We start from the raw sequence: 22,798 nt of genomic DNA, 5'->3' as shown, positions 1-22,798 counted from the left end.
ATCACTCTCTCTTCCAATTTGTGTTCCTGGTCTTTAAATATGTATATGGTCAGGCCACTCCTGCTACCTTGCTCACTGCATCTCTCTCTACTCGCCCTGCTCCATGTCAGTTACTGGCAATCTCTTCCCTTAACAACCTTCCTCCATGTCATCCCTGGGCCTCCTCCCACTTTTTCTTGCTTCTTCTCGTTACATGCCCCATTCCACTAGAATGTGCTCCCTCAGCCATTAAAGCAAACTCATCATTAAAATGTTTAAGACCAGACTCAAACGCCACTGGCTAAAGCATTAAGGTGCACCAATAGCCCCCACACCACCCATTATTTACTTACCAACCACCACTCCCTCATGAAAAATGTCTCACATGTTAATGCACCTATTTAAATTCTGGTCCCAGATCCCAATTGCTTTAGCACTTATCTTGTCCCTTGACTCTGTCTCTTTATCTTACCTCCTTTTTCACATGGTCTACCTCATCCATTTGATGAATAATAATTGTAAAGTTTAACTAACTAGGGAATGTCTCTGCCTTTGATAATGTTTTACATGGATGTCACTTGTGTTCCAAATGACAACCCTGTTCTCAATAAATACAAATGAAAAAATAATAGCAATGTGTCTATAGATAAGAAGCAAGACCATTTTTATCTAACTGGGTTATAACCTTTTGTTAAACATATTTTATTTCCATTGGAACTATAAGAACAATATTATTTACACACTTTCTATATAGCTATGCATTTGAGGGAAGAGAGAGGAGCAAGAAGAAGAAAATATATTTCATTAAAAACATCCCACATTTATACATAGTCTTCTAATGTATCTTTCCTTTGAACAGATATCTTTGTCCTTCTAGGAAGAGTGCTCAATCTTAAAATCTCTTTTTTGTGGCAAAGAGTGCTCTGTACACCCATTTATTTTACAGACATTCAATCCCACGATTTGTGGCATCAAAGCCAATACACAATTGATAGGGGATCTTGGAAAGGAAATATCCATATTATATCCATGCATTGCAAAACCTCCTCCCAAACAATGACAACTTTACTACAAGACCCAAACATATGGGGAGTCGGTCCACTGTAAATCCTACAGGTCCAGCATTTATCCATATCCAGCAATTTACTATGCCACTCCCTCCAAGGTGACCAATACAAATAATGCATAATCTTTTGTTGAGTGTATCTCAAGTGGAGGTCTATTTTCAAGCGGGATAATCCAGAACAAATTTGAGTCCATTTTATATCTGATATTGTTCTCCTTAACTCAATTTCCCTTTTGTTTTTGCCCTCCTCCAATGCGCGCTTTCATTCAGAAGATCTAAGAAAGCTGTAAATTAGAGATGCAGATAAGGGCGTCAATCCAGAAAGTCTATGTGATTCCAGTGGATCATGTACACTATCATTCAGTGTTGTAAATAGGGTATTGTACCATTGAGTTTTTCAAACACCTAGTTTGTATTTAAATCTTAAGAAACCAAAGTACATGAATGTATTACCTACTAGAACTTGAAAATCATTAGATTTTTTTATCAGCAAAGCTGGATTTTTCCAAAGACAAAACTCTTTGGCTAGAAGATACTTTTTCCCCCCACCAATAACACCATTTTTTCATTCTTTCATAACACGACTAAATCAGGGGGGCGTAACCGCAACTCGCAATTTATTATTCATATAACGAGAGCATTTTAAAGGGAATGAATGCATACAGGATGTTTCTATTTTCACACAGTTAGGAGATGTCTCTGAATCATCAGCCAACCAAAAATGAAGAGAGCAAAGTGAATATGCAGATCAGAGAGAAGGGGATTCCTGCAGTGCAAGAACGGTAAAGGGCATATGAACAGAGCAATTAATCTCATTTAACTTTTGCCAATTTAGCTCAAATGCCAAGCCCTTGTGCCAACTAAATATCCTGGGTTGAAAAAGGCTATGTTTAAGACACCACTTCCCTACAGACAGATATTTTCTTGGAGCAAAGGCGTGGCATTTTAGATTATTTGAATGCCCACAGTGCATTGGCCATCTGTCTCTGAACTAGAGGCATGTGTGACTTGGCTCAAATGGCTTAATCTACTTTCACATATCAGGTGGAATAGTTTTTTTCATGCCATTTTAAACCAACCATAACTTTGCTGGCATATATATAGATATATATATATATATATATATATGTATGTATTGTGAAGGCATCATGAAGTAAACACAGACAACTGATTTAAAGTTTGGGTTCGAAACCTTTATTAACACAAAGAAACGGTTGTCCTGGTCTATGGTGGGATTTCCCTACCTAATTAAACTAAGGATAGTCTGCGTCAGGAAGTCCAAAGTAAAAGTCTGTCTGCATCCAAAACCTATGCTTGCCCTCACATCTATTTGTATACTATGTGTAGGGATGTCAGCGTTTAAATGAGCAGTGTTCAAATAAAAGTTCAGAGCTTCTTCCAGCTCTTGGATTGTAAAGGGTTTCCCTTCCCAAAATTCAAATAGTTCAAAATGCAAAGGAGTTCACTTACCCAAGCTTTCAAGTCTTTCACAACACAGTTCTTTGTAATACTTTCCAGCTGTTCTGGTTTGGTTATCTTTCACCAAGTTCACAAAGTACAGTTCCTTAATTTCAGTTCTTACCGACTTTCTTTTATATTCAATCTCAAGCTTCTTTGCATGTATTTTCAGTGGCTTTCTCATATGTAGATGCCCTCGGTCTAGGCGCATTTGTCAGACCACACGGTCCATGCATTACAGGTCACGCAACCGAGACACCTGTCTTGCCTCTTCTTCCTTGATGCATGTTGCAACTGTGTCAGCTCTGCAGCGGTGCCTGATTGTTTCTCATGTCACATCCTTGTGATGCTTCATCATTGCTTACTTTGCCACTATTCACTTGTTGCACTGTCACATATTCTTATGGCGCTTGCCAATGCCTGTTCTCTCAAATTGTACAGTTCCTTAGCAGGTGAAATTCCACAAACTGCTTTCATTCAGCTCAGTATTCAACAGTACTTGCTCTTCATTCGGTTCAATATTCAAAAGTGCTTGCTTTCTTGCTTTCAGTCAAATCTGTATTCACAAGTGTTTGCTTTGTTGTTTTTTTTAAAAAAATGGATATTTCAAAAGTACTTATTTTCCTTTGGATCGGCATTCATTAAAGTTTACAGCAGTGTAATAAACTCGCCTCCTGCCCCTGTGTCCCCCTTCCTAGGTTGACTCACTGGTTGGTGCTTACGGCGCTCCAGCAAAGCTTGCGGCCGCCACTAGCTCTCTCTCTCTTGTGTGGTGCCTCGCTTTGTCTCCACAGTGGCTCTCAGTGACTTTGCTCCCGCCAGTGATGTGTCTCTCGCAGCCTGGGCCTCACAATGCAGCTTTGCCTCATCACACCAGCTCCTGTTCCTTAGTTTGCAGCAGGCCTCCAGCTTCTTTCAGTCTTGCTTCCTGCTGCATAGACTCTGCATTGTGCTGGGGCTCTCGAGCACTCCGTCTGCCACGCCACCGTCCAGGAGAGGTCTGCGCTTCTCCAGCAGTCCGTAGACCAGCTTCCACAGCTGACCCCATTTTCACTGTTCTTGCTGCTTTTAAACTACCCGCCAGGTTGATTGGTCCAAAAAGGACTAGACCGCTCTTTGCTGATTTGGAAGCTGTGCATTGCTCTTGCTTGCCTCCTCCTTGTCCCAGTCTATAACTGTTTTTTGTATGTGTAGATGTCAAAGAGAGGATGTATTTCTCTAGTTGGTCTCTTCCTCAGCCCAGTACCTAACTCTTGTTTAGTGGGAAATGATTTACGGGAAAAGTACAGAAGGGATTGCCAATGGCCAATAAAGGCTTGGGGGACATTGGACTCATGGTGAAAGGGAAATGGGGATACCATGCCTCACCCAAGGGTGACTCATCTACACTCCCCAAGTCTCCTCCACCCAGGTAGTATTACCGCACAAATACATCCCCAGGGTTATGATCCAATAGCGATGGCCTTTCCCTGGCCACCTGAGAAGAGGATATATTGGGAAAGAAGTGAGGACACCCTCAGGTTGCTCGCAGTTCTGACCTACTCCTGAATCACTCGACTCCAGGGAAAAAAAACAGCCTGGACTTCCTCTAGTGCCAGAGGCTGTCAGAATGCCTGTGAAGCAAATATCGCTGCTCCAGCCAATTAATTGGTAAGGGCATCTTGTAGGATTAGCCTCCATCAATCCACTCTCTGTTGCCCAGGGTGTGTAATTCTCAGTAAAATATATTGTCACAATATGCACCAATAGGGATCTCATAGGCTCAGACTTGCAATTTAGTAACCTCAACATATCTTTGTTCCTACAACCCTTGTAAGGTTTGCTTTTGCTACCTCCCCTTATCCGTTGTACTAATGTAATGAATAGTGGAACTGTGTAGTCTGTCCATTGATGGCACAAGAGCAGGTTTGGTGGGGGGAGACATTCAAACTGCAATAAGACCTGTGTTCCTCTGTCCCTTATTCATGCCCTGTTGTCTAATGGGAATTGCAGCGTGTCATAATGCCCTTGGCTGAAGAAAACTGCTTCAAACAAATATGCACCATGGTTGTTAGTTGAGCTGTGACTGCTGGTGTTGCTAGCACCCACTGGAAAGCCTGATTAGCATGAGTGTAAGACAGAGAGGGGTTGCCCCTGTAGCAAGCTCTGTGAGGCATGCAATACCTTCTATGAAGTCTAGGATTGTCCCCGTCGAAGCATCACCCCACTTGCTGACCACAGGTAGTGATTAAGCTCATTTGGTATGCCTTAACCACACTCTACTGCCACCTATGGGCTCCTATTTTACAGGTACTTGTGGCAGTCTTTAGCTTCCCGCAATTTAACTTATGTGTATTGCCCACGATAATGAACTAGAGCTGTAAACATTGCAGACATGTCCCTGCTGATCAGTTCCTTTGTCCATTCCTAGGCCAATATGCTGACAGTTTATACATAGTTGCTGGTTGCTTCCACTAGTCTTCCTTTGATCATGTTTATCACTTCTATTGACTGTGGTGACCTGCTCCCGGAGCACCGGAGCGGTCCACAGCTGATGTAGGTATCACCCACCATGGACCTTTGGGCTGCGTTCATGCAGAAGACAATGAGCAAGGGTCACCCTGTATTCTCCGGATCACCGGAGGTAGATACGTGAGTTGGGGGCACCCAGCTCACTGCAGCCCCGGCTCTGGGGGCACCCAGGCCGGGGTTGCACCGCCAGCCATGGTCACACGACCAGTGCCTTCATGGGGGACAGTGTTGCCCAGCAGGGGCACTGTCCTCATGCAGGGCCCCGCCATTGGGCCTCCTGCATGCGGTGTGGCACCAGCATGGTGCCTGAAATCACGACACCGGAGCCAGCTCCAGATTGACTGACGAGCCGGACGGCTCATCGTTTTTATTAGTTCGGTCACATGGTTAGTACCATGTGACCACAATACAGATCCTGGGAGCTACCATTCTCCCAAGGGGGGGGGGCATGCAACACTCCTCCTTTTTCATAACAACAAACACATACAAAGTCACAAGGCACGCAATAATACCAAGACTACAAATACCACTAGTCTTCACACACTTGGGGCCCCGGTTACTCACGGGGTCACAGTCAGGGTTGACGAGTTATTGGTGACATATTAGAAAAACTCCCCATGTAAACACACCCTTTATTCACCTGGGTGAGGAGACCTCGTCCCACTGACACACCACCACTGTTGGCGCCCGGAACTCCACACTACAAAACCCACAAACATAGGGACACATCTTCACGCCACCTTTTGGCTGGGCCAGTTAGTGCCCGGCACTCCACACTACAAAACCCACAACCATAGAGAGACATCTTCACGTCACCTTTTGGCTGGGCCAGTTTAGGGCTGCGGGCTCCCCGCCTTGGTGTGCACGACCACAGGGTACCAGTGGGACCTCCATGGATGTGTTTTCAGGACAGTTCGAAATTCACGGGCTGGTAAAGCTGCACCTGGGAGCACCAAAGGCCACATCGGCCTATTCCTTAGATGATGGGGCATGGCAGGCTGCTGGTGTTACCATGACGGGCCAGCTCACAGTTCAGGGTGGTCAACACCGTACTTGGGGATGCCAGGGTGCCACCTCGGTCTAGTCTCGGGATGGTGGCAGGAAGACTCTGGTGGCACGATGGATGGGCCACTCACATCACTCCCCCTTCCATGCCGGGCTGATGCAGGACACCACCACACGAATCAGGCGCACAAGCCCTCGCCCATGCTGCTACCCTCATGATGGTTCCTTGATGACTCAACTGTGTTCACTGCCGGCGTGCACCTGGCTTAGCTTAGAGAGCCAATTGTCACTGAGGGTGCACACACACTCCTTATGGAGCCGCTACCCTTCCTGGCTCCCATTGGGGAAGCCGGGAACCTCTGCGAGGGGTGAATGAATGAACTCCTCGGGCATCCTCGCACTGATGGGCGTTGGCCCCGGTCATGACCTGGGGGAGCGCTGGTCACATGGCCACCCCCTTTTTTTTCCCCATGGGGCAAACTCAGGTCCAGATGGGCCATGCGCCTTCCTTTGGGTGATGCAGGCATCAATGTCCTATGTTCTTCTATTTTAGTTTTCCACTGTGACAGGCCCAGGTCTTGATGGGGCATGCCACCTCCATTGGACGATGCAGGCCTCAATGTCCCTTTGGTCACCGTAGCCAGTGTTACCAGGCTACCCACGGCCCTCCGGGGTTGCTGCAGGCCTCAATCAATATGCTTGATGTCCCCATGAAAGGCTCAGCCTTCCCTTTGCCGCGTCGCATTCCTTTTATTTATTTGTTCCCTTCCTCGTGCTCCGACCCTGTGCATTTCTTCACTGTCGCCCGCGATGGTGTTAAGGCATTGCACTTTCCGTGGGCAACCGGTGGCCTGTGGTGTTGAGAGGGCTGGGCTGCAGCGTTCGCCCATCCTCACAGCCGCAGGCCCGGGCCTCGCTCCAGGCCACGCCCCCTTTCGTGTATCGGTCCGCTGAGGCCTCTGATTCCTTCCTATTTTTTTTTCGTTGCTGGCCCAGGTGTTGATGGGCCCGCCTCGTATCGTGGTCCTTTGTCCTCACTCAGCGGGCGCCTGGCGCTCCCACAGGACCTTTCCTTTGTGGCAGCCGACACCGCATGTGATCGGGGCTGCCTCAGTTGTTTGGCGGCCCCCTTGGCACTTCGCCTCCATTGTCCGCTCTTCAGAGTGAGCTCGTCTTTCCGTGGTGCCGGGCTCATGGCACTGCGTACATGCCCCCTTTCCATCGCGGCCGAGGGCGCTTCAGCAGCACTTGTCCATCTATTGTGCGGCCCCCACCGCTGCCTCTTTTTCAGCAGCGGCCAACGCCGCGTTCCATCTTGCGGGCACCAGACGGCCCGTGCCCATAAACAACACGGGGCCCTGGGCCACCCGCAGAGCGGCCAACACCGCCTGTACACACACGAGCTACCAGCAGCCCGCAAACTCCAGCTTGCGGGGCCCGCACCAGCCCGCTCCCGGAGTGGGCCACAGATGATGTTGGGGTCACCCACCATGGTCTTTTGGGCTGCGTTCACGCAGCAGACAATGAGCAGTGGTCACCCTGTATTCTCCGGATCACCGGAGGTAGACACGTGGTCTGGGGGCACCCAGCTCACTACAGCCCTGGTTCTGGGGGATCCCAGCCCGGGGTTGCACCACCAGCCATGGTCACACGGCCAGTACCTTCATGGGGGACAGTGTTGCCCAGCAGAGGAACCGTCCTCGTGCAGGGCCCTGCCATTGGGCCTCCTGCACGCGGTGTGGCACCAGCATGGTGCCTGAAATGACGACACTGGAGCCAGTTTAGGATTGACTGACGAGCCGGAAGCGGCTCATCCTTTTTATTAGTTCGGTCACATGGTTACCACCATGTGATCACAATACAGATCCTGGGAGCTACCATTCTCCCCAGGGGGGTAGCATGAAACATTGACTCTAGTTGTTAAGGATTCTGATGTAAAATGTAAGAGCCAATCTTCACAACATTATTTACCATAGTTGGGTGCTATAACTATACTTGGAAAACCTGATCCTGCCTATTGAATCAAACCTTTTTTCTGAAATAGTTAAAGCACGCTTTTATGGAAATCAATTCCAAGATCTAATATGACTGCTGAAATTGTGCTATCTGGCCCCCATTAGCACCTCTGTGGCATAATATGAAATGCTAGCAAACAAAGCATGAGCACCCTTGGAGAAGGCACCTGCCATCAGGTGCTGCGGAACGTGGGCATGAATAGCCGCTGGACATCTGCGCCATTTCTACTTGCTGGCACTGGTCTGCTGGGCTTTTTTCCATGTTGCCTTTTCTGTGAGCAATAACCCACAGCTCATGTCCCCTGCTCACTCCCACTGCCCACACGTTCCCTCCCCCCACTGAAATACCCACTTACATAGCCCCCCTCTCCTTTCTCCCTCACTTCCTCATCGCACCACAGCCCCATGTAGGCTCTGCCTCCTGTGTCAGTAGAAATAGAAGCAAGGTTTAGCTCGCCTCCCTGTCTTTAATAGAATCAAGATCGCCTGAGCTGTAAGCCTGGACAATATTAATTCTATGACAAGACGGAGGTGAGCATTATGCTTGTTCAAAGCTATCTATTATTCTGTTTGTAATCTGAGAGACAGGCTTAAAATAGAAAGTCTTAAAGTTACATTCATTAGACCAATCAGCTGCTTTCATGATCTCCTGCAAAGGAACGCCTGCTGCAAATGCTCTGGATGCCATCGCGCCTCTCGCTTAATGTGCGCAAAAATTGTGATAAATCTATTCCAGCCCACTGCATCACCTCTCTGACCCATCGCGCTATGGTGGCTGTCACTACTGCATGAAAGCGTTTCCTATGCGCAATTAATAGCTGCGTCACTCCTCTAGGTCTCAATGTTGCCGTAGCTTTCTCATAGTCTTTGATACACTGTGCCACGCATAACTTTACATTATTTGGGAAGTATGGATAGGAAATAACTGTCGAATCTGACTTAGTTCTATTCGCTACATTGAATGCTACTCTGTCCGGGTAGAAAATCTTTCTGTCGATCTCTAGTGCTTACACATCTGATACCCTCCTACATGCTATGAGGCACAGTAGCATGGCCAGTTTGCCCGACAACTGGGAACGTGAGAGGCCTTTGTTCTCTGGCCAGTCTAAGAATAACTGAAAGACTTTGCGTACGTCCCATAGAACTGAGTATTTGGCCTCGGGTGGCTTCCTTAGCCTAATACCTCTCAACAGCCGGACCACGGTGGGATGCTCTCCTATCGGATGACCCTCTAGCTTGTTATGTCCTGCTGAAATTGCAGATCTGTATACTCCTATCGTTCTGTAGGCACAACCTTCTTCAAATCTATGTGCTAAGAAATTGAGCATGTGCCCTAGAGGTGCTGAAATGGGATGAACACCAGTACGCTGCCCATCGTTCCCAAGCGGCACTGTAGCTCCTAATGGTGGAAGGCGCCCATGAGCTTCTGATGCAATCTGCAGCGAGCTGCGAAATTCCTGGCAGCTCCCAATATTGCCTGAAACCCGGCATGTTAGTAGGGTGTGCGAGCCATGCGCTATGAGGGGATGAAACTGGCCGTTGGGATTCTGCAGAATGTTGCCCCTGTGAGGAATCACTCTCGGGAAATCCGTAGAAAGTTCCATCACTACTGGAAACCATGGCTGGGACAATGGGACTATGAACACTAGCTCTGCCTGTTCTCTCTTCACTTTCGCTACTGTTCTCGTCAAAATGATGAATGGGGGAAAGGCGTAATGGAGGGCTCCTGACCACTGCTTCAAGAACGCGTCCGTCCCCGCTGCTTCTGGGTCTATCCTCCAGCTGTAGAACTTGGGAAGCTGAGTGTTGAGCCTGGTGGCGAACAGATTGAGATCTAAAGGCCCCCACAACTGCTGGATGCGATCAAAGATGCCCAGGAGCAGTCTCCACTCACTAGAGTCTACCAGATATCGGGAATTTCAGTCCGCTATTGTGTTCTGAACGCCTGGTAAATAGTTTGCTGATACTGATATCTGCTGGCTCAAACAGTGATGCCAGAAATCTTTGGCTAGTTCCGCAAGCATCTTGGAAGATGTCCCACCGAGTTTGTTCACGTATCGGACTGCTGAGATGTTGTCCATCTTGAGAAGGACACAGCAGCTCACTCGGTCTCGGGTGAATGCCTTCACTGTTAAGGTTCCTGCCAAAAGCTCCAAGAAGTTTATGTGCAGCTTGAGCTCTTCCTGAGACCATTTCCTGCCTGTCTGCAGCCCTCCACACCGGGCTCCCCAGCCTGCTCTGCTGGCATCTGATTCTATAACCAGGCGGGCTAGATTGCGAAGGGAATTCACTCTCTTTGCCAACACTGCCCTTAGCTCTTTCCGTATCTCCCGCACTTTCTGAGATAGTAATTCTAGCAAAGCTCTCTTCGTGTCTATCATGAACCCTAGGAACTCTATCCACTGAGCGGGCTGCAGGTCTGACTTCTCTATGTTGATGATGAAGCCGAGGGAGGTCACTAGGTTGCATACCCATGCTGCTTGCTCTCGTAGGAGCGTCGCGCTCTGTCCTAGAATCAAAATATTGTCTAGGTACATAATCATTCTTATTTCCCTTTCGCGAATAGCTGCTGCAACGGGTCTCATGAGCTTGGTGAATGCCCATGGGGCGGACGCTAGTCCAAAGGGAAGACATGTGAACCACCACACTTCCGCGTTCCATCTGAACCGAAGAAATTTCCAGTGATGTTCTGCAATAGGGATCATGAGATAGGCGTCTTTGAGATCTAGGTGGACTAACCAATCTCCCGTCCTGAGTAGATCTCAAAGGAGGTGAATCCCCTGCATCTTGAAGTGCCCGTACACTACCCACTCGTTCAGGCCTTTCAGATTTATCACAGGTCTGACTTTGTCCCCTCTGCGCACCGGGAACATATTGCTGATAAAACCTGGGCAGCTTTGCGTCTCTCGCTCTATCGCTCCCTTGCCTGCTAAGTCGCGCAGTTCGCTGTGAAGCAGCACTACTTCACTCTGTGCTTTGGGCTTGGTTCTTGCGCCTGCGAGGGGGTACCTACGAACTCTCAGGTCATGCCTGACACTGCTTGTAAAACCCACGCATCGTTGGCTAAATTGCGCCATGCATGCAAAAATCCGGCTGTCCTGCCCCCTTATTTTTGGGTTGTAGTTCCCGTACTCACCGGTCAGAGCGTTTTGCTGTCTATAGGCTCCTCTTCCTCTCCTGTTCCTCGGAAAACGGCTTCTCGCCGGGAAGAAATGATCCTGCTGCCGCGTCTCCCAGTACTGAGACCTTGGTCCTTGGGGTGCTCTTTGAGAGAAGAAGCGACCAGACGTCCGACCCCTTTGGCGTCCGGTCCCGGCAAAAACACACCCAGGAAAAATTCTTCTGATGGAAGATTGGGCCTTCTCCAGGGCGGAGTACGTGCCCACAAATTGACTCATCTCTTTGGCGAAAGCCTGCCCAAAAAGCATACCTTTCGCGCCTTCCCCTGCCTCGTACGAGGATAGGACGCTCAGCTTGCTGTCTATCTTTAACAGCACTCCGCGCCTTCTTTCGGATGAAAGAGCGCAATTCGCGTTCCCCAGTAGGCAGACTGCGTGCTGGGCCCAGTTGGCTAGCACCTGGGGGTCTACCAGAGTGCCCGTATCCATAGACCTTTCGGCCAGGTCCATAATCCGTGCAAGAGGATCCGAAAGGTCTAGAAGCTTATCTTGACAACCCCACCAAGCTCTCTCTACTCCTTTTCGTATATCCTTGGCGGATTTCGTGATGAAAGTGACCATCTTGGGGTCGAGATCTGGAGTGTCAGTAACTTTACCCGGCAACTCGGGCCTGGGGAATTCCACCCTCATCTTTCATCTAATCTCTCGGTCAATGGGTTTTCTTATGTGGAGGGTCATATATTGGGCCACTCTGGGTGATGGCACCCAGTCTGTAGATTTTGGATGTCGGATTGCCTCCGGATCGAACATGTTTCCCAAGCTTTCATCGTCTGGATCTGTTCTGTCAGTTGATGCAAGGGTACTTCTTCTTCCCCACTTTCCTCATCTGGCGTGTATCCAGCATCCATTTCTTCCCCCACATTATACACCCGTAGGGTCGGGAGTCGAGAGCCTGGCACCGTTGCCCTTTTCAAGAAGGCTTCCTTCAGCCTATTCACTGGGTCAACCGGCTCTTGGGGCAACAAACCTACCCCTTCTGGATGGCTCGGGGGCGTCATAGAGTCTCTGCTCTGCCGAGCCTTTTTACTGCCCTTTTGATCAACCCCTTGGTTTGGGGTGTCTCGTTGAGGCCTGGGCTGAGCGCCCTCTTCTTAGATCTCTCCTGTTCTGCGTTTGAGCATTCAGTATGGCCTCCAGCTGTTCTAACCTCTGCATAAGAGGGAGCACACCTTGTGCTACAGCGTAGGAGAGTGAGTCCCCTAGGACCATTTTAAAGCTGTGTGAGAGATCCTGCTCATTGTGTGTGGGTTCTTCTGTCCACTCTTCTGAACTGCATTCTGGAGTAGTGGATCTTGACCCCCTGGGCTCTGTAAACTGTATGTTTACTTTTTTGGCCCAGATAATGTGTGCCCTTCGTAAGACCTCTCCAATAGTTATTTGCAATCATCTTTTTTTTAGTTTTTTCAAATATGCCGGCAAAAAAACTCTAAAACAGCAGCTGCCCGCGTCGCGTTCCACCGCTCTTTCAAAATATCCTTGGAACGACGGTTGAGCGCGCGCGGTAGCTGCTGGGGCGCGATATGCGCCGGCTGGCTCCCGCTGGGTCCTAGACACTCCGAGAGGGAGACTGTAGGCCTGACAATGTGCTCTTAGAAGGAGGAGGGGCCGGGAGCCTAATGCGAATGCGTTCGCCCGCAGCTCCGGCCCCAGCTCTGGGAATTACACGCGGGTGAGCCGCGCGAAGATGCTCACTAACATATCTGAGGTAATTTATTAACATGAACGTCTACATAAGCATGCGCATCTCATTAATTAAAACGCCAGAGCGCTAATCCTGAATATATCTGCAAGTGCGCAACGTTTTATGCTATATCTTTCAAAAGTAAGATTACTGCGAGGTTAACATGAATAGAAAAGGTACTTAGCTCTGGGAAATCAGCAACAAAGAAAGGAGGAGAGAAGCAAGCAAGACCATCTTATAGGGGCAGGCTGGCCCGGATTGCTTGAGGAGTGTGTTATAGAACTACAGGAGGCCCAGAGGACTGTGGGCTGTGGTAGTCCAAGGACATTTTCTTTCACAGAGTATAGCTCTATGGATTTGTTTTCAAACTGTGTTAACCTTATGTTAGTATTTCTACACTTCCAGGAACTCCTGGAAGGAACAAAATGTTACAAAGTTTAAAAAAAAAGAATAATTTATATATAAAAAGTTTCTTTGAATTGCTGTGGGAAAAAGTAATAAAGAAGATAAGCATAATGCTCGCCTCCGTCTCGTCATAGAATATGGCAGCAGGCTAGTAACTGCAACATTGTGTATGAAAGTGTGTAGCATGCCTTTTGATTGGTTGGCAACCCTATCCAACCTTGGACTTTTGGCTCCTTAGCAGCATGTGAACAAAACGAAACCTAGGTCCCAAGCTCTGTTAACTTATTCTTTTTCCCAATTAGTCCATTGCATTTCATCGACCTGATCCTTAGCCAAGGTCTATCGTTTGTATTTGACCTCGTAGTCTGCTCACTGCTCTGGGACATTCCTGGGAGTGTGAGCACACCACTATCTTAACTCAAGCTCTAATGAATAGTCTCTGTTTTGAGTTCTTCATCACATGTTAGGAGACCACGATTTTGTCCATGCCAGCCTCTCAATTACTTCTATTTGATTTTATTAAAAAGGGTGTAATTACCCCTTCTAGCCTTTAGGGGCTTGCTCACTCCACCTCACATAGGCTTTTGCCTTCAGATTTGTCCAACACTTGGTATCTGGAAATATCCTTGTCTCTCCTAAGCTTAGCAGAAATATATCTGACGCACATTATTATTATTTATTATTTACTTTTTGTAACACGCTACTCGCCCATAGGCCTCGGAGCTCATAAAAGAAATGGACGAGGCACACCAGATAACCATTATGCAAACACATAATGATCCAAGCGAGGCAGAGGTTAATCTAGATTGCAATTTTATTATAATTATTATTATTTAATTCGTGTAACGCGCTACTCATCCATAGGCCATGGTCTGTTCATTCGACTCCCTTTGTGCCTTGCACCCATCTCATGAAGTAGCCTCCTTGACTTCAGGTCAACGTACTCCCTTATTCTGCACATGAAAACAGCTACTTCATTAATTCTTCAATTTGCAATCCTAGGTTCGTATTTTGAGGTAGCTGGGCTTATTCTTTAACACGAGCCGTCATCCATTTTCTTCCAATGGTCGTCCTAAACATTATGTGTATATACCTCTTTTTAGCAAGTATATATATGCTTTTTCAACTTGCGTTACGTGTATTTACAGTTATTGGTCAGCAAGTTTCTTCATCTTCTTATTTGCATGATTACTTCATTTTTAGGTACATGTTTCTCTTCGTGCTTTAGTTACATCATCAGTCTTGAGTATTTTCATATTGTTTCAACATAGGTTTATATATCTTCTTCATGACATCATTCTGTTGTCGTCAGACATTTATTTAGCATTCATCCATAATCCCCACAGCCGCATTCTTGCACATTAGCAGTGGGCATCCTTCTTGGTAACTTCCTTCCACTGTCTCAACGTGAGGGTATCTTCTGAATGGCTGTCTGAGTGCATATCGTCTTTCATACAATCGACGCGGTATGGACATGTCGCATAAACTCGTGCATGGGTTCCCAATTGTAGCTCTTCGTCTGCTACTCCAATAAGACAGTGGTGAAGGGGCGGGGACTAGAGAAGAGGCATCCACCAGCTCCTCTACACTTTATTAAATTCATTGTCATTTAAACAAATGAACGTTTCTCCGAATACACTAGCCATGGTGGTAGTGGATGATGCATCAACACACCCAACTAGTGTTGCCCTCTCCATAAGCTTACACAAGGGGTATACAACACTGGTTATATGTGTCATGAACGTACCCTGATTCTCCCCTTACCTAAATTGAATAGAGACCTGATAAATTATCTTAAACAGAATGCCACAGATGTCCACTAATTCTGTAACTACCCAGCTTGAAATGCTATATAACATAAAGCCTAATCTGACACCTCTCCACATATGCCCAAGAAACAAAAGATTTGGAACCCACTCCTTATAGTATTTATTGATAAAAGAAAGTCCTTTCGTCAGAAACACTGCACATAAACACACTAGTTAGCGGACTAACTATGCTGAATATACATTATTTATAGTTATCTGCACGTCTGCACCTTTGAGGGTTGTTGAGGGATTAGGAAAAGGGATGATCCCCTGTAATGTCCAGGTGGCATCTTCTTAGATTTGAGATGCTTTCTGGGAGCCGTCTTAAATGCCTACACAGTGGGTATATTCTTAATGTCATGGGGTATGGTGTACTAACAGCAAGAAATTGTGAAGGAGCAGAAGTAGGAGGCAGCACAAGAGGTATGGCAAATAGACAGATAGCTTAGGTATTGGGATCGCATGGTGTGAGAGGTGGGGAGTAAAGGGATATAGAACTAACCAAACTGCTGAATGGCTCTGAATACAAAGAGAAGGAATTTCAAGAGGGTCTTGTGTTGCATGGTAAGGTAGCCTGAGCGAGGGTGGTGGGAGGGGCGCTGGGAATGGATGTACCGAACACTAGTTGTAAAATGTAGCATTTTGTTGTCGGGGCAAAGGAGTAGATAAGAAGGTGCTTTAGGAGGCTAGATCAGAAGTCAAGGTTTTAGCCTGGTAGGTGAGGTGGAAACAGATCTTGTGTATATTTGGTAGGTTTAACTGGGAAGCCATGGTGGTAGAGGTAATAAACTAATGATGGTTGTATTCACTTCAAGGGTGCAAACCTTCAGGGTGTGATGTCAGTGGGAAAGAATGATGGAGACGGGGCACAGGTGGAATGGTCTGCTCTGGGGATAGATGACTTAAGTCTTAGAGAAGTTAAGCGTTAGGTACTGAAGTGCTTGTCCAGGGGTAAATAGGCAATTACAAGCCAAATCTAACCCCGAGCCTTCACAAAAAGCGGCTGTCTCAATGAGGTTCACCGTAGTGTAATTAACTGTTCACCTCTATCTATCATCTCTCCCAGCACCACATACTCCTTAGATAGAGCTTCCCTTTGTCTTTGAAAAGCCTGAAATGTAGACACCACCCTACCGATGAGATTTCATTTGAATATTTGAACTTTATTGTAGATAGTGCTCGTTTATGAATGTATGTATTCCTACATATTTCATCGATAACATGTATTTTTGTTTTAACTGGTAAAAAAGATCCACAAAATGTTGTCTCTGAACATTGTGAAAGGCCATTCCTACCTGAGACTCCGACTCCTTTGCCGGCCGTAACTTTACCTGCTGAAGATTGTAATAGGCCTACAATTCACGTACCTCCAGTTCTGAGCACAAACACAGGAAAGACTGCTTCATGTTCTAAAAGAATGGAAATTACTGGTAATGTATTTCACCCCAATCTATTTGATTTAATTTGCAGACTTAATATAATGGAATAGAGTCTATGGAGGGTTGAACGTATTGCTTGTTAAAGGCATTGTTTTAGATACTGAAAAAGCCTTACAATCAAGTGTTTTAGTACAGGAAAATAAGACTGTGCTCAAGTAAATTGGTAAGAATAAATTAGAAAATGTTTCCATGAAAAATAAACCAGGTTCAGTGAAGTGACGAAAAATAACTTGTATAATGTCAGCATAAGGGGAAAATGTATTCTACAAAGCCAACTACATTTCTTGCCCACTTTGAATTAGGAAAAACTATTTTCAAAGTATAGAAGTTATACGTGATATTAGTACCTGGAATAGAATCTAGAATTCATTCTAGCCAATCAGGATTAAGACCTTCTGGGCAATAATCAGTGGCATAAAAACATTTTGGTGCCAGACTGTCCTTGTGGACGGGATCAGCCGGATGTACAAATGGATATGTCTAGTCTGTGAAAGATACAGGGATCTAAAATGTGGTTGAAGACCCTTCTGAGTGAGAAAGATCCCATAGTACAGGTTATTTGCCAGTGTTCATTCTCATTTGAGGGGCACACACGTTTTTATATTGGTATTTTAAATTTAAGTGGTAAATAAACTGGTGTCCAGTGAAAAGGCTGTTTTCAAACAAATCGTGGCAAAAAGGCTGTGGTGTGACCCAGGAAAAGTGTCTCCATTATGCCGCATAAGGGGAGCGGGGGTTGCAGTGGAGTCCCCCACATCCCTTCAATGGTATAATGGGTCCGGATGTTGAAAGGGTGCCCCCTGCATCCATTACACGGATTGCGGGGGGCCACATAATGGCCTTTTTGCCATGATATTTTGTGATAACGGCCTGTTCTATCATTACAACCACACTCATAATAAAGGCTGTGAGCAAGGTTGTGCAGTAAGCATTGATTCCAAAGCATTTACACTGTAAGGTAGGCCTGATGTTGGGTGATAGTTAATCAAAATATCCTAGTCAGCAGTTGCCTTCTTTGATGGCAGTGTGATGATGGTTTGGATTAAGGCCTGAGGAACAACGCTCTTTGAGAATGAGAGAGCGATCAAAAGAAAGAGAGTGAGAGAAAGAGAGAGATATTTATTGATGAGGTTGATAATGATGGGAGTGGGTGTGGGCAGACTGTGTTTATTGTCTTTAGCATTGCGTATGTCAGTGGGGGGGGGTTCTGATGGAACTCAGGATATCACCGACAATGATGAAGTAACAGAAGCCCATTTGGTGAAGAAGTTGCATAACCAAATCTAGTCTATGGATGAGGAGACTCAACTGATATTTACTCTCAGAGAGACAATTGTATTAATATAGACACCCATCAGATAGTCAGAGCCTATGGACTCGTAAGCAGTATGACATTTCTTTTTCCCTACAGCAGGGGTAGACAACATGTGACTTTCCAAAGATTTTGCCCTCGAACTACCATGATTCCTGGCCATAGACTATACTGGCAAGGGCCGATAGGAGCAGTAAGTCAAAATATATTTAGAACCACAAGTTTCCTACCTTTTTTTAGATGAGGAAATGCAAAGTAATTGAATCACAACATCATTGATGTTTTTCTCTGCTCTGGAGCAGGCAGTCCTGTTCTGTAGTTGCACGGATGAATGTAACACATGACGCAATCCCCAGGACTGAGTGAGGATCCTCCATCTTTCTATAAATCAGCCTTTGCACTTTACATTACATAGATCATCTGGGATCCAGCTTTTCACTGGGATTGGCTGCATGAGAAGGGATATGCCAACAAAGAAAAAGGTGTCCCCTTTCCCATTGTACAGATTATCAATTGCCCTCCTTACATTGGTGGGGGCATCAACTGGTTCCTACCTTGTCCCTGTCTGAATCTACACTAAGTCTTGGACAAGGGGACTACTGAGAAACTTGCAACATTCCTCTGCGTTGGTCTCGGTCCATGTCTGTATCTGCAGTTAGTACTACGCCCCTATTGATTCAGGCCCTGTACGTAAAAACTAGAAGACAAATAACCATATATAACCATGTGTATTGAAAAAAAAATAATTTATATGGAACAAGTGTGTGGTAAAATACTGACACATTCACAGTGATACATAAACACAGTGTTCTAAACAAAAATCAAATATAACCATGTTACACTTTACATATTCAATGACAAGGATTTGGTGTACAACATAGAGAGAAGCATACATTTAGCTTTAGTGATTCTTAGAAAGACATATTCCTCATGACACACAATTGCACTTAACAATTAAAGCATATCCGGGAAGTTGTAAGTGCTATGAGGAACAGTTTCCTTTACGATTAGTCATTTGAGAGGAATTTTATTGACAGGTCTCTCATTTCAAATGCTCAGAGTAATTATTTGCTGAAAAGAAGTCTAAGTCTTTGGCCTTAAAAGATATCTTAAATTTTAGCCAACGTGTTCACAAAACATTTGTTAGACACACTAAGTGCGAGAAGAATGGTGGTCTATTCTGTCCTGAATCTTCTTCAATATGCTGTTTAGTGTGTACACGTTTCGGTGCTTCTTGTATACTTCGAAAGTATATGGCACCTTCTTTAGGGCGTCCAGTGGGTATACCCTGTGTAAAGACCAGATAGCAAAGAGAGATGAGAAGGGAAGCAAGCCAGTGCAGTGCTGTGGAACCTTTTGTTTTGAGGTAGGGGAGGATTTAATCAGGAAAATTATATTTTGTAGCCAAACTTAGGCACAACCCTGGCGACACCAATTAAGTTGTTGAAATGATTGGTATTAATCACTGGAAAAACTTGACTTCATCAGCATGGGTGTCTTGCATATATTTGTGTGACTACTTCACAAGCTAATTGCTTTAATTGATTGGTATGCGAGAAATTATCACTCTAATGCGCCAACTTTTAAACTTGTTAAATAAAGACTGATATACTCTGCTTGGTGAGTCAAATCAAATGTATTGCCTTAGTGTTGTTTTCACACTGGTCAAGCGGCCGAGGACGTGAGAGCGGCTTAGCAGGGCCAGTGTTATTTTGAAGAGAAAGCTCCATTGAACTAAGTCCACTAAAAATGGTTAACTATTACAAAAGAAATCAAGCTTTTTGACAATTTGCTGGATTACAATAAAGGAATAAGAAAATCAAGCTCAAATAGCTACATTAATGTGACCAAAAAGTATTTTTTTCTTTCTCCTGAGGAACCATTGGAATTGACAATGGGGAAACACGTGTCGAGACAATGAATAAATGTGTTCTTTGAAAATAAAACTTTATGTTAAACCTTCACCAGTGTAAAAACAACACTAAGGCAATGTGGAAATAGAACTTAAAGTCAAATCTTGACCAGTGTAAAAACAACACTAAGGCAATAAATTTGATTTGACTCACCACGCAGAGTATATCAGTCTTTATTTAACAAGTTTAAAAGTTGGCGCATTAGAGTGAGGATTTAATCAGGGCTTTTGTTGGATGATGGTATCTTCTATTTTTGCATGAATTTATGTACAGGCTGGGTGTGCTTTAGTCCAATACCTTTGCTGGTTTGGTGCCCCCTTTGAATAGGGGAATGTAGGGAAAAGCACATTTCTAATGATGACAGGTATAACAGAGTGTATTAGTTGCAGGATCAGTTAGGTTGCAGTGGCATCAAATGTCGATTGGTTTAGTAAAAAATGGCATACCCTTAGTTGAGCAAGTACAAGATTATTGAGGCCATCAGTCCAGATGTTAAGGTCATCAAGGATGAAGGCTCTTTTGGAGAGGCAAAAGTTCCCCCGGTACCTAGTCACAAATCTTCTTATGGAAAGTTGCATTTAATTTGTTTTTTAAGATGGTAGAGCAGGGTGCAAACAAAAGAACTGGTTGGGCTATTAGTACAGCTATTCCACAGATCTGAATTCTGGGCCCCAATTGTATGAAGACTACATTACCAGTGCAAATCTGTCTGTTTTTGGCTCACATGCAGTGATTGGGTGGGAGGAGATGAGAAATAATTGCAGGGGAGGCATCACTGAAGCATTTTTCAGTTACAGCCAATAGGAGGGAAAGTTGTTAACAAAACCAGTCATGGATGCTATATTTCTTGTTAATAACAGATTCAGAGTTATGCACCTGTTATACATTCTATAAATGTGTATGTCATAGTCCTGCTGATGAAGGGAGTTCCCTGAAGTGTTGTGAATTTGTTGACTCTGAAAGACTGTGAAATGCACAATTGATGAAGACATGTGAACAAACATGAGGAAATGCTATTAACAAATGGAAGTGGGCAATTGCTAACATGTTGTGCCATCTGATTTCCTGTTGGGATCAATGAGCATTGTGGTATAGGACTGGGTAATATGCACAGTGATGTCCATATGAGGCAAAAAACAGGGGACACTTTGATGTAAGATTGAAAAGTATTGTTGTATGAGAACGCCGCTGTACCGAGTCGTGACAGCCAGCTCTCTTGGTTATGTGAACAGAAACATTGTAAATATTGCTCAAGGTTCTGGTTCAGCTGTTCAATCTGCCCATCTGTTTGGGGATGGTAGACTGAAGAATACCATAAATCGATGCCTAACACAGATGCTAAAGCCTTCCAAAACATGAGTGTAAATTGGGACTCTCTATCCGTTATGACACTGGATTGAAGACCATGAAGATGAAAATAACCAAGCTAACTCAGTTGCTTTAGGTACACCCCTAAATGATATGAAATACCCAGTTTTGGAAAATGAGTCTAGTCCTGCTTAGTCTAGATCGTATTTGTCTACAGGAGGCAACTCACAATAAAATCCATCAATAGTGTGTCATGGTACTGGAGGTATGGGCTTGACATGTAGGAATCCTACGGTTTTCCCTGGTTGCCTTGGTTGTCTTTTGCTCTGAGAGCAAATCGCACACGTAAGAATATGTTGACGTACGTCAGCCCTCGTGGATGGCGACTATGCCCAACGTTATAGCAGGTCCAGTGTTTTTGGAAAGTGTGGTGTCTGCCAAGCTTGGTGTCATGGCAACACCTAACTGCTTGTTGCTAGAGTTCTCTGGTGGGAAGATAGAAAGATGTATTCCAGAAAGGGAGCCCATGATGTTCCTCAATCTCTAAGGGGATTTCAGAGGTAGGAATCATAGTTTTCCATGAATAAAGCTGCTCACCCATGCCTTGGGATTTTCTCTGGTTCTTGTTTGCCTTCTGTATCAGTCCGAAAACCGGCATCTGCTTTATAATTCTTGGTACCAGGACGATATGTAACAATGATGTTATACACTGAGAAAAACAGATGGCAGCGTGCTTCTCTCATACTGGTACACCTGGCCCTACTCAAGGCTTGGAGATTCTTGTGATCAGTATACACCTGTACCATATGGTCAGAATCCAACAGGTGGTGCTTCCATTCCGGGAGAGCATCTTCAATCACTAGTAACTCTTTATCCATAACAGTTTCATGTTTTTTGTGATTGTAAACTTACAGGAAAAAATGCTATTGGGTGAAGACGCTGTGCCTGTTGATAGCCTTGTGATGGAACTGCCACCACGGCAGTATTTGAAGCCTTCACTTCTACCACAAACAGTGCTTCTTAGAAAACCACAAATGCATTCTGTGCATCGGATACTCACCTAAAAAGAGATGTTTTCTCTGATAAATCTCCTATAAAAGTTGGCAAATCCTAAAACGGATTGTAACATTTTCAGGGAGAATGTAATTGGCCAAGAAAGAAATGCATGCACTTTACGTTCATCCATGACCACATCTTCTGATATCAGAATGTATCCCAAGAACTCCACTTAGCGGAAAACACACTTTTGTAGCTTAGCGAACAAGCAATGTTCCTGTGACCATTGCACCACTTCTCCAAAATCATTTACATATTGTATCAGGAACAGAGAAAGAAACAGGATATTGTTGAGCTATATAACAATTAACACATCCAGAATGTCACAATATATGTAATTGATGACATTTTGGAAAGTGGCAGTTGCATTACAAAGTCCGCAAGGCATAACGGTATACTCGAATAAACCATAGGGAGTACGAAATGCCATCTTCCACTCATCCCGATCTAGACATTAACCAAGTGATAGGCCCCACGCAGGTCTAACTTGGCATATACAACTGCCCCCTGTTCCTATTCCAGTAAAAAGGAAATAATGGGCTGTGGTATCTATTCTTGATGTGATGGTGTGTATAGCCCTATGCTCTATACATGTCCTTAGTTCGCCTCCTTTCTCGGGAACAAAAAAGTGGGGACACGCTGCTGGTGATTTAGAATGCCTAA

At 45.2% G+C, this 22,798-nt stretch overlaps 1 protein-coding gene across 2 annotated transcripts in view; it reads left to right on the top strand.

Annotated features, from left to right (window-relative positions):
* TMEM71 (transmembrane protein 71) overlaps positions 1–22,798 on the top strand; it is a 637,748-nt gene that overhangs the window by 433,918 nt on the left and 181,032 nt on the right. Inside the window, exon 6 of one of the 2 annotated variants that reach the window (XM_069621648.1) lies at positions 16,358–16,537. The exons of the other annotated variant lie outside the window; for it this stretch is intronic. Coding sequence (XP_069477749.1) covers positions 16,358–16,537 — 180 coding nt within the window. The remainder of the gene's footprint in view (positions 1–16,357; positions 16,538–22,798) is intronic. 2 annotated transcript variants of the gene reach the window in all.

This window comes from Ambystoma mexicanum, chromosome 5q (genome assembly GCF_040938575.1).
Source record: "Ambystoma mexicanum isolate Mex_15411 chromosome 5q, UKY_AmexF1_1, whole genome shotgun sequence".
In the NCBI taxonomy this organism is placed as follows: Eukaryota; Metazoa; Chordata; class Amphibia; order Caudata; family Ambystomatidae; genus Ambystoma; species Ambystoma mexicanum.
The sequence above is the reverse complement of the archived record's forward strand: the minus strand, read 5'-3'. Positions and strand labels throughout refer to the sequence as shown.